The 12,641-nt window shown below is 38.9% G+C and overlaps 1 protein-coding gene across 1 annotated transcript; it reads right to left on the minus strand.

Moving 5' to 3' along the window:
- Nucleotides 1-27: 27 nt before the first annotated feature.
- Nucleotides 28-10,061, minus strand: LOC124283045 (centrosome-associated protein CEP250-like). Its single transcript, XM_046719061.1, has 7 exons — nt 9,951-10,061; nt 7,868-8,180; nt 6,609-6,731; nt 4,900-5,058; nt 4,124-4,239; nt 2,767-2,872; nt 28-1,921 (listed from the first exon to the last, which is right to left on the minus strand). Exons 2-7 carry the CDS (start codon nt 8,171-8,173, stop codon nt 1,730-1,732), a joined length of 1,002 nt encoding a protein of 333 aa, XP_046575017.1. The 5' UTR covers nt 8,174-8,180; nt 9,951-10,061; the 3' UTR covers nt 28-1,729.
- Nucleotides 10,062-12,641: the final 2,580 nt, after the last annotated feature.

Below are 12,641 nucleotides of genomic sequence, written 5' to 3' on the forward strand. Positions count from 1 at the left end.
ATACCGGTACACTTCTGGTTTAAAATCACTTCCAAAACAGCATGGTCATTTTGATTTGCCAATTACAATTCACTCTGTGCCAGATAGGCCTACTAATCACCACCAATACCCTGCTGATCGGTCATTAATCCTGGATTAGCACTTCACACGGTCAGCCATAGATCAAAGCTTTGTGCGGATAAGTGAGTTAATTTTGTGTTGATTTAGACGGTTGGTTTGTAAAATATACCGTAGGGAACTGAAACCGCATATCCGTTATAGACAGTCACTTTTATAACGTAAGAGATTGTTTTTTATGAAAATTGACCGGAAGGCGAGGTTTCCGGATATTTGGGGTCCGGGTATCTTGGGTCTCACTGTATAATGTGGTTTATCAATGAAATGGTTCTTCAATCATGTGGCACAACAAGAATACTGGCATCTAAAATGATGTTGCAAGTATGTACAATACAATACAACGATTGCAAGTTAATGGACTACATAAACAAAAATTGTCTTACAATATAATATAGGACACTGTGCTGTAATAAAATGCTTGACTGATTCAGTCAACGACAAACTCAGCTGAAATCGTGGGTGAGTGTACTTTTACGTCCTCTTCAAGGGAACTACAAGGAATTTCAAGTGTTCCACTATCATTCGCATAGGAGGAGACAAGCATAATAATCATGAGTCGGGATAAGGAAAAATAATAGTTTTTGTCAGCAGATATAGCAATTCATAGTCCATTTGAATCCAGAAGACAGAGAGTAACATATTTTAAAGAAACCCAGAATGAACCAACATGTGCAAACTCTGTGATACTCGAGCAGGGTCCCATGTGTTGCCTTGGAGGTATGTAGTATGAGTGACAGTTTACAAGTATTTGCACAAATATATTTCATCTGAGGTTTGACCAGGTTTGCTTTAAAGTCCCTGTGTCACATTTCACTGGCATGAAATTTGAGAATACATGATGCTATACACATACTAAATGAATTCCATCCATATGGCATGAAATGCAAGAATATATGCTATAGGCATACTAAATGAATTCCATCCATATGTTATATGGCATGAAATGCAAGAATATATGCTATAGGCATACTAAATGAATTCCATCCAATTATGGTATGAAATGCGAGAATATATGCCTCAGGCATACTAAATGAATTCCATCTATATATGGCATGAAATGCAAGAATGTACCATGCTATATGAACACTAAATGAACTCCATTCATATATGGCATGATGTACAAGAATATATGCTATATGCATACTAAATCAACTCCATCCATATATGGCATGAAATGCAAAATTATACCATGCTATCTGCATACTAAATGAACTCCATTTGATATGGAAATGCAAGAATGTAACATGCGTTTAGTATAATGAAACCAAAGAATATTTGGGCTTAAGTTATGTCACTTGCACCAATGTGAGTGAAAACTTAATCCCTCTTTTCTTCTGTCTGTTCAGACAGAAATGGAGTTGTGAAGACAGCAGACAGCCAACTGAACTTTTCTCAAACAATTATCAGTAAGAAATATCATGTCTCAATAAATATCTCCATACCATGTCTATATGATGATATGATATTGATATTTATATGTAAGTAATACCCTTTGGTGCATGTATGCTGTCAGATTGTCTATCCAATTGGCACAAAATAAGCTCCGAATTTGTCAGCCATGCACCAAACCCTGACAAAGTGTTCCTGTTGAAAATCACGTGTTCAGTGTTGGTCATTTTGGAGGCACGGCCTTGTAGCCCTTGCTGTCCGCCCAGGACTTAAGTAGCTGGTCTTGCTGAGTTAGCTGTTTCTCCAGCTTGCTGCACACAGCTTTCAGCTCCTTCACAGTGTGATCTCTGTCCTTCACCATCAGGTGGGCACGGTCCAGCTTGGCCATCATATCAGGGCAGTTTGAGCAGCTTCCCTGTCAAGGGAGATAACACACTGTACACTACCATGTTGGGATTTGGGCGCATAGAGGCCTTTTAAGGCCCAAGGTCGCCCTAAAACCTTATCTACCTACCTAGCATGTTGGGATCAGGCTGGTAACTACACCATCCACTGCTGGAGTAGATGCTGTGGCAGCAGTAGTAGAAGAAGTCATTGTAACAGCAGCATCAGTTGCGGTAACAGTAGCAGCAGTATTAGTAACAACTGTCATGTTAAAATGCACGGGGGCTGTTGTACAAACAAACCTTAGCTAAGATTACTTTGCACAACAGCAACCTGGTTGCAGTTAACAACCATCAAAATCAGAACAACTTTTGGTAAATATTGATCAAATGATTGACAACTGTGATATCCATACTATCAAGAAAGTATTCATAACACAGTAAAGAATATTTCAAGGGTTTGCATTTTGGAAAAACCAGCACTAACCACTAGATCCATTCACTTGGTGCTTGTATGGGTAATTGCAAATTACCTGCCCTTGATTTGCTACAATGCTGAGCCTATCGTATCAATCAGAATGCAAGTTGGGTGGGTAATATAAAAAATATGGACATATGAGTTCTCTCCTTTTCTTTTCTCCTTATCTTAACGTTTGATCGGCTGGTAATCTGTTATTGGAAATATATAGACATGTAATTTAAGATAGCAAGAACCAAGTGAATAGATCCAAGATGAAGTGCAGGTTTATTGACACGCGAGCCCTGGCGATATAGAGGATGAGAAGAATTCTGGTTTAGAAATCCTATTTAAGAACTTTCAACAAGTCAAATTGCAGAATATGCTCCTTTCATTTATAGTGGGGCAATAATACATTACTGTTTTGTTCTTTGCATAAGCCTTGAGTTTCATCCGGAGGAGGTCAGCTTCATCCTGAATACGTGCTAGTTCCTTGGTCAGCTCCTCGAGCTGTTGTTGCCGTTCCCTACAAAGAGATGTAATATTGCCATGGTGATTGGGATCTAGTTGCCAATGTAATGATGGTATACTATTAGTCTTGCTGAAGGGGTCGTTGTCGGCACAGGTACTACAGAAATGTACCCCAGGTACCTTTCTGTATACAGAAATGTACCCTAGCCAAAGTTAATGTACAGAAACGTACCAGGTACCCTAAACGGCAGAGGAGTCCACATTTCTCAAGCCGAAACCGAAACCGGTTTGTGGTGTTGTTCCAGATCGCCTGATTTCGAGCGCTTTCACTGCATCGCCGAGTGTTCACTTTGTATTCTAACGCAATCGAATATGGAGCTCATATGACAGTATGAGAGTTCCGATCAAGAAGATGATGACGATTTCCCATGTTCATTTACGAGAGCTGTTGGTGGGAACGATTTGGAAACGGCCCTTTCAGGACACCCAAAACTTAAAAAGTTTCGCTCCTGAGAGAACAGTGCTGGATATGTACGAAGTATGTCACCCCCATTGTAGACAGCTTTCAAGTTTCTGTAAAACGGACTACAGGGGACGTCATGCTCTAGAAAAATCGATTGTCTGATATTTTATAACTGACAGCGGAAGGAAGGTATATAGTTCTTCCTGACGAACACGCACTGCCATGTTGAATATTTCTGCGGTTTGACAGGCAGGAATAATTTTTAGTACGCGTTCGAGAAACTGGTTTAGCGCTCATCGCGATGCAGAATGGGATCGTCCTAGGGTACGATTCTGTACATTAACTTTGGCTAGGGTACCTTTCTGTATACAGAAAGGTGTCTGTGGTACATTTCTGTAGTACCTGTGCTGACAACGACCCCTTCAGCATTAGTCTTCAATGTCAAGAATTCCTTCCTTTGTCATCTGACAACTCTCACACCTTGAAGGTAAACCTGATCCCTTCCTGTCAACCTGACCTTTCCAATACATCCGATCCTTCTTGTCCATATGATTCTTCTCTGTCCATTACACCCCTCCCTGTTCATTTGACCATGCATGTCCATGTGACCCCTCCCTCTCCTCCAGAACCTTCTCACAAATGTGTCCCTTCCCGTCCACCTGACTCTTCCCACCCAGTTCATCTAACCTACCTATTCATTTGACCCCTTATGTCCATGTGACTCCTCCCCATCAACCCAACCCAACCCCTCCCAACCCAACTGTCCCAATCCACCTGACACTTCTCTGTCCGTTTCACCCCAACCCCCTGTCCATTTCACCTCTCCCTGTCCACTTCACTTACCAGGAGTTCCCCTTCAGAGCGTCAGCCATCTGCTGCTTCAGCCTGTTGAGTTTGACATCACGTATTGAGATCTCCTTGTCTTTTTCAGATAACATCTCTGCATACTTTATCTCCAGCTGTGACAGATCACACCATAAAATAAATTGTCCATAACAGTAATACCTTGATACAAGTGAATGATACCTTAGGCTGCAGTCGACAGTATTCCAGCTGTAACATTACGATATTGAACAAACTTTATGGATAACAACTTATTTTATTTCATGAGTGCGATGTTTTGATACAGATTCTCATACCATTGTCATTCCTGCTTGACAATAGTAAAAGAACCTACATCGAAACGTCACACTCACGAAAATAAAAGAAGTTGCTACCCATAAAGTTTGTTTAGTATTGTATGTCATATTTTCTAAAATACCACTCAAAGAAGTTATAACACTATAGTATTTAAATAACAAAATCTTGCCCAGAAAATTCAGTGGTAGATTACCGGTACATAAGCAGCCTTCCATGCTGTTGTCAGACAATTGTATTTCTGAAGTGTTTCATTATCTATAGCCCTTCACTAAATATGCCACACTACTAATAATCACTATCTATCCCAAAGTCTGACAGAACTAGCCTGACAGTTAGATTAACTGGATACCTCCCAGGGAGCTGAGAAAGCAATTGAAATGAACACTGATCCACTGACCAGGTTAATAGGGAGTGGACACAGCAAAATATTTATATGCATTAATAATATGATGGCACAGATGTGAGAGCCACATCCTCACCTCTGTCTTCTGTTCACTGAGTTTGCGGGACATGTCTTTGCGTATTGCATCTAGCCGTTTCTGTTCATCCTCCAGTTCTGAGCGAGTTTCCTCCAGGAGTGCCTGAGTGTCTGCATGTTTACTTTTCTCTTTCTGCAAGACAGCCTTGTGCTCTTCCCCCTGAACAAGTAAGCAACACCTTTGTTTCACTGAAAATCATCTTCTTAAGGAAAGAGTGTACACTGGTCAATATGAAGGACTAGTTTTCACCCTTGTCATTTCATTTCAAACCATTCTTTCTCTGCCAAAACATGTCAGGACTAATATCAGATATCACAAGTGTTTGCCACTGATATGGCAATGTCCCCCGCCGCTTAAGAATGGAATATCTCTATTTACAATATTTTATTTTTTGGTCACATACAAGATGCCTGAAATGACTGGTGTCTGCATAATGACCCAATGTAGGCTGTCGATATAATTGAAAACATTGGGTGCAATGTTTTATGAAATAACGTGTTAACAAGAGTTTGAAAAGTGGTCAAAGTGTTGTGGTGACCTTGAAGATAAGGTCAAGGTCACCCAAATCAACTGGTGTCTGCGTAATCACCCAATGTAGGCTGTCACTAAATTTGAAGACATTGGGTACAACAGTCCATGAGATATCTTGTTAACAAGAGTTTGAAAAGTGGTCAAAGTGTCATGGTGACCTTGAAGATAAGGTCAAGGTCACCCAAATCGACTGGTGTCTGGGTAATCCCCCAATGTAGGCTGTCACCAAATTTGAAGACATTGGGTACAACAGTTCATGAGATATCGCGTTAACAAGAGTTTGAAAAGTGGTCAAAGTGTCATGGTGACCTTGAAGATAAGGTCAAGGTCACCCAAATCAACTGGTGTCTGTGTAATCCCCAATGTAGGCTGTCACCAAATTTGAAGACATTGGGTACAACAGTCCATGAGATGTCGTGTTAACAAGAGTTTGAAAAGTGTTCAAAGTGTCATGGTGACCTTGAAGATAAGGTCAAGGTCACCCAAATCAACTGGTGTCTGTGTAATCCCCCAATGTAGGCTGTCACCAAATTTGAAGACATGGGTACAACAGTCCATGAGATATCGCGTTAACAAGAGTTTGAAAAGTGGTCAAAGTGTCGTGGTGACCTTGAAGATAAGGTCAAGGTCACCCAAATCAACTGGCGTCTGCGTAATCCCCCAATGTAGGCTGTCACCAAATTTGAAGACATTGGGTACAACAGTCCATGAGATATCGTGTTAACAAGAGTTTGAAAAGTGTTCAAAGTGACATGGTGACCTTGAAGATAAGGTCAAGGTCACCCAAATCGACTGGTGTCTGCGTAATCCCCCAATGTAGGCTGTCACCACATTTGAAGACATTGGGTACAAGATATCACGATAACAAGAATCAGGACGTATGGACGCATACGGATGCCGCTGAATACATAGTCCCCCGTTCTGCGTTGCGGTGGGGGACAATAAGAGCCATCAGAGAAGCCGCAACTAAATCAACATTGTGGTTACACCCCATCCAAGGTTGCTGCTATAAGGTCATGCATGTCAAACTTGTGCAGAAAGAGAATTATTTTTAAAATGGTTAAAATATATTTCAATCTCACTTTCAGTAAGATAGGAAAAAAGATGGAAGGAAAACTAATAAACAATTCTGACAACTGTGGACCCCAACAATGCAACATCTTCTTATGAGGTCTAACCTGTATCCGGATGTTGTCCTGAAGGTCAGCTATCTCCTGGTCTCTCAAGGCCAGTAGGGCCCGTAACTCCTCAATGATTTTTTCTAGATCTGCAATCATCAGCTTCAGCTCTTTCTCTCTTGCCTAAAAATACACACACAGAGCAAAAAAGACATGATCTTAGTACTTTTCTCTCTGCTTCTTTCACAAACAAGTTGTCAACAACTCCTACAACAAGTGAATCATTTAGAGTAGCATAATATGTTCTTGTTTTTAGAAAACCAAATATCAATGGGCAGTTTCAAATGCAAAAAGACAAGAAGGTAATAATACAATATACATTTTGTTGGTGATACTTCATAAATCCTGTTCTTTCATGTGCCATGGTATGTAAACCAAAATCTGTATAATACCATAATCTGGGAATATTCTATACAGGTTTCACTTTGTTCCTGAATCCAGGTGCTAAGAAAATTAATCTGAATCATTCTAGAAAGTGGACATTTGACAGTCTACAGAATGTATGCATCCTCCCAGCTCAAGATTCAACACTGACATTCATCCTAATCTTTCAATATCCACAGTCTCCATTCAATAACGGTAAATAACCTCCACCCAGTCATCACTGATGTTTGGTTTTGGAAAGTTACAGCAATATCTCCAGATCTCCAATATCACCGATGGGAAGAAATATTAACAATTATTGGTATGAAAATTGTGCCATTGAAAATTTCTTTCATACACTATTGAGATGAAATAAAGTTTTCATTCACACACACAGTGCACAAAGTTACATCTATATTCCAGGGGTGGAAATAACCCATTGCCTGACGTCCGAGTCCAGTGTTTTTTTCTGTCGGGCAAGCAAATTTGTATATCACACTGTACCGGTGTCCAGTTGACTTTCAAATGTTAATTATGTTGTTTATTAAAAAAATCAACAAGAAAACGGATAGTGGAAAAATTATCAGGGCAAGTGATTTTACATGTGCCGCTGTACCGGAGTACACTAGCAATTTTAAAGTTATTTCCACCCCTGTATTCATAGGCTGCTTCTAAATCATGTTCTGAATGCTGTTTTTGCTAGTAAACCATCCATAAAAGTGTCACATCTCAGCTTACATCTGAAATGTGTTGATTTCTTCCAGACTTTCTATATTTCCTTCTCCAATATATATTAACTAAATCTCTAATCTATGGTAGAGAATCGGTACAGGTATTTATCAAAATCTATCCTATGTTTCATCCTGTGATGCATCTATAATAATTTCAGAACTTACCAAAGCATCTTTCAGTTCCTTTCTATCCACAAGGTCCTGTGACTTGACACTAGATGATCCAGTAGACCGGGCAGAATTCTTCCCCTTGTCTGCATCTCCTGCACTCTCCCTCTGTGTGGATTCCCGCGATGTCGGTGGGGGTACAGACATTGCGTTGCCTTGGATACCCTGATATGTCCCATCTATCTTATTTAACAGTCGAGGAATATGCGGTACTTTGTCTGGTGCTGAGATATTGTGTCGGAGTGATCCGAGAGGTCGCGTTGACTTTCCTTTATTTCCTGTTCGAGACATAGTGGTGATCATCAGTCAGCTGGAAACAGAAATATATTGATGAATATGTGCATTTGTAATTTTGATTTGATACTTGCTGAACCAAACATAAAATAATATTATGATGTTAATAACATAAGAGACATTTCTTTCCAGAGGCCCAGATAAGCTGCATATCTGGGTAAAATATGCGTAGAAAATTTCAATTTACGCATTGAAAAATAATTGTTGCGTACCAATTACGCATTTAAATGTTAGATACACAAAATGTTTAAAACAAATGCGTACGGAATATATTTATAAAAATTGCTTGCGTAATGAAAAAGACATCGATTGTTATCAAGTTGTACTGTTTAGGACTAGTGTTGTGCAGTTAGTATAGGATGAGTGATTTTTTATGAAATCATTTCCATACTATTTAAGTTGGTTTTGATTAGGTATGACAGAACATACCTGCTTAGTAATCTTACTCAATGAGGTAATACTTAGGTGAGTAAAATGACTGAAATACGCACATATTTGAAAGCAGTGGGTAACGGAAAATGAAATACCCACTCAACATTCATAATACCCACTCCAAAAAAAATACAGTGGGTACAGTACCCACATGAGCTAAATCTTATCTGGAGCTGTGTCTTTCATTATTTCTATTTTTGTCGACCGAAAAATCTTTTTAACATTGGGCCCATGATTTGAAACTAAAATAAATCTACAAGTCCAAGACTAATAATTCATGAAAGACTGGTGGTATTTCCTTGTGGAACACCACATTCAACATTTGGAAGATGGTGGACTGGTTTGTTCAGAAGTCATAGTGTAACAGTATAATGTTATTGTGTAGAAATTACATGATGTCATATAAGTAAATAAACAAAAACCTGCATCAGTTGAACAAATTGTTTAAGAGTGACGAGGCAGTAAAACAAGCCGGGGTCTGGACCTGTAAAAAACGGACAAACTTGAGGAGCATATCAACTAACTTTATAGCAGATCATTTTTGGACTTGTGAAAACATAGAATAATTTTTATACTATCAAATATCAAATGCAACTTGAAAGTAAAGAAAATAGTGAATTGGAATTAAAAACATAAATATATGAGTAAAACAGACACTTCATACCACCAGATAATGTTATAACAGGACTAATTTGCATACTTCTGCTATATTCTTATTGCTTACAAATAAAAAAATATTTTAGAAATGTCTTTGCTTGAGAACAAAAAACAAAACAAAAATACTGTCTGAATGCATAATGAAAATCCCACTCAACAGAGCTGTAGTTTTTACATTAAAGATAATGCGATAATACATAAGTACACAATGATGTAGATTTCTACTCATGTTTCATGTAAACAATACTGAATCAAATTTGCATAAAATTAGTACAACTCAAAGATTAAAACACAAAGCCATACTTACAAGGAAAGAGTCTTATGACCAGATTTCAGAAGTAGTACTTTGCCAAGTGACTTGGCTAGTGAAAAGTTCAAGGCAATTAAGAATGTGTTTTATGGTTTTGAATTTGTCCAGAATATTCTGACAGAAACTGAAAAAAGGCTCAGTTATTTAAGCAATACACCCATGTTCTAAAAAATTCTCAAAAAATTATTTGTAAATTAGAAGAATTTTCCTAATCACTTAGTATACCCGCTCCGGCGTATGCTGTCATTACATTCGCTTGTCCACCGGATCAAACCCGTCAACTGAGGCACTGTTTGAAGTTTCAAAACCTAAATTTACACTTCAAAAATTGAAACTCAGAATAGGAACAGTGACAGATGTGAAAATATTAACTTGAATGACTTGTACCTCATGTTACACAGTATGTAATATCCGATAAGAACCCATGTTGTCCGATAATATCTTTCCGAGGAAACTTCTCAACGTCAGCTGGAACTTGAATAGCGTCCTGTAACCATGCTGAATCGGACCGGGCTTGACGTATTTCTCTTCATTTGATTGGTTCTTAAATGAACAAGAGGAGACAACTCTACTGACAGGTGTTCGCTAGCAGACGATACAAGTATGGCGATTCTTTAACGAAGTGGTTCATGTTGTTTCACATAAATTGTTGATATCACATTTTCGTTTGAATTACACTAGAGCTCATAAAAAATATAGAAATATTATGCAGACGTAAAGTAAACTCCAGTTAATAATTGCTATATTAGGGACTGTTCATAATTTATGGCAAGGGGGATGGTGATGATTTTAATGGTAAAGCATGTACAATGTGAATGACCCCCCCCCCAACAAAAAAAGTATGTACAAAGTAAGTGACCCCGCCCTGCATGTCATGTACAAAATCAATGACACCTACCCCCCTCCCATAATTGTTAAGCATATTTTTGAATATTTAATTTGTGTGTACAAAATTGCTGAATAGCACATGTGTACAAAATTGATGACCATCCGCCCCTGCCTCCCCAGAACAAAATGGGTGACCCCCCCTCAAAATCATCAACAACACAATAACACAACATATTTTCGTAGAACGATCAAAACATATAATTATGCGAAGTTTCACTATAAAATATTAATGAAAAGGTTTCCAAGGTATATGCTCCTCTTGAATTCGAGAATAACGGGTAAACGTACTGTCTTAGACCGGAGTATAAGTTCGAGATATCCGACTATGTAAAACAGAAAATATTATTACCGAAGGTTGGCAAATGCAGCACTCTGTTGTGTTGACGATATCAATTACCGTACTTCCTCTTTTGAGGACAGTTTTTCTCCCTGTTACATCTTAATATCATATGGTTTACATTACTTTCTTATTGTATGAGGAAATGCTAAAGGAAAAGATCCAGAATTGAAAGGTAGTAAATAAGGATTAGCTTTTAACAATGAGTGAATTCGGTTTTAAAGTTGCTTTGAACAATAATCCAGATATATCACTCAACTAAAAGTGCGAGATAAGCCCGCAGAGATGCAGGTCAAGCCCACGTGCATTGGAACGGTGCCGACAATCCTGGAAACAAGATCGGGTCGAACTGAGATTCGAACCCACGATCACAGGTTTATGGTGTGTACAAGGGAGGCAACTCTGCAGAGCGAACTGCGACGCCTTAGGCAACAGGGGCGCCATGCTCAGAGTGAGTGAGTGAGTTGGGTTTTACGCCGCTTTTAGCAATATTCCAGCAATATCACGGCGGGGAACACCAGAAATAGGCTTCACATATTGTACCCATGTGGGGAATCGAACCCGGGTCTTCGGCGTGACGAGCGAACGCTTTAACCACTAGGCTACCCCACCGCCCGCCATGCTCTGAGCTCTTAATACAGTCAATACGGTAGAGTCCATCGCGTCCGTGATATTTTCTTCAGTTCAGCTGAATGAAACGGTTCGGTGACCGCATATTTTAATTACTGTATGCTCGCATCAACGATGGAATTACAATTGTATACGAGATCGGTGGCCATATTTTATACACACAGTGACCATTGTTTACTATTCATTATTCACATTATGCACACATAGATCAATCGCCGTGTAATATTATGCAGTATTTTTAACGGTTAATCTACAACTTTTTGTATATTTGGATTTTTTTATATATTGAAATGATTTAAATGTAAAATTGAATTAAGCAATACAATACTTCCCATAAACAGCTTCCCTGCCGAAATGTCACTTGCTTTTGCTACATGGAGGTTTTGACAGATTCGTTTCTTTTTAGCTCACCTGGCAACAAAGGCGAGGTGATATAATGTCCCATTTTACCATTTTCCCCAAAATGATGGTTTCAGCTGGTATTTTGTATGGAAGTTGGCAACTAAAACAGGGTTGTTCTAGGCATCAAAACTGGAATAATGATGTGACTTGATAAAAGCCAGAAAGATGCCATGGCAGGCACACAGCATAAAACAACCCTGTTTGTTTCAAAATGAAATGGGGATGGTGAGGTAGCCTAGTGGTTAAAGCGTTCGCTCGTCACGGTGAAGATCAGGTTCGATTCCCGCATGGATACAATGTGTGAAGCCCATTTCTGGTGTCCCCCGCCGTGGTATTGCTGGAATATTGCTAAAAACGGCCTAAAACCAAACTCACTCAAAATGAAATGCAATGGTCTTCATTTTTCTCAGAACGCGGTCTTGGCTCTGTAAACATATCTGGAACTGCCAGGCTGAGGAAGAGGAACATTTGGATGTGTAGGACCCTATGTGGCCAGTTATGGAGGTGGAGTTATCTATCCATTTAGGGAATGGAATAGAGGCCATAATATATAATTCCAAATCTTACGTTTATGAACAGCCTTCCTTTAAAGAACATAACACATATCTTTATAATAAATCTATAACTTTTTCGAGTGCCATTTTAGAAGTTGGGAAGTACAATATAGACAAACTTTATGGAATACAACTTCTTTATTTCGTGACAGCGACGTTTCCATACAGATTCTTGAACCGTTGTCACGCAGGATATTATAATAAATCTGTTTTCAACTTTCACATTTGACTTTGGTATATACAACGCATATATATTTGACAATAAAA

The sequence above is a fragment of the Haliotis rubra genome, unplaced genomic scaffold (assembly GCF_003918875.1).
Source record: "Haliotis rubra isolate DU_JTF1 unplaced genomic scaffold, ASM391887v1 Scf309, whole genome shotgun sequence".
Lineage (NCBI taxonomy): Eukaryota > Metazoa > Mollusca > Gastropoda > Lepetellida > Haliotidae > Haliotis > Haliotis rubra.

What these genes read in the sequence shown, in the direction of transcription:
- LOC124283045 (XM_046719061.1), bottom strand. Translation starts at nt 8,173, where the DNA reads ATGATCACCACTATGTCTCGAACAGGAAATAAAGGAAAGTCAACGCGA. An exon ending in AGGAACTGAAAGATGCTTTG is followed by an intron (nt 6,732 to 7,867) that starts GTAAGTTCTGAA and finishes GTGTATTTTTAG; the next exon opens with GCAAGAGAGAAAGAGCTGAA. An exon ending in GCTCTGAAGGGGAACTCCTG is followed by an intron (nt 2,873 to 4,123) that starts GTAAGTGAAGTG and finishes ATCTCTTTGTAG; the next exon opens with GGAACGGCAACAACAGCTCG.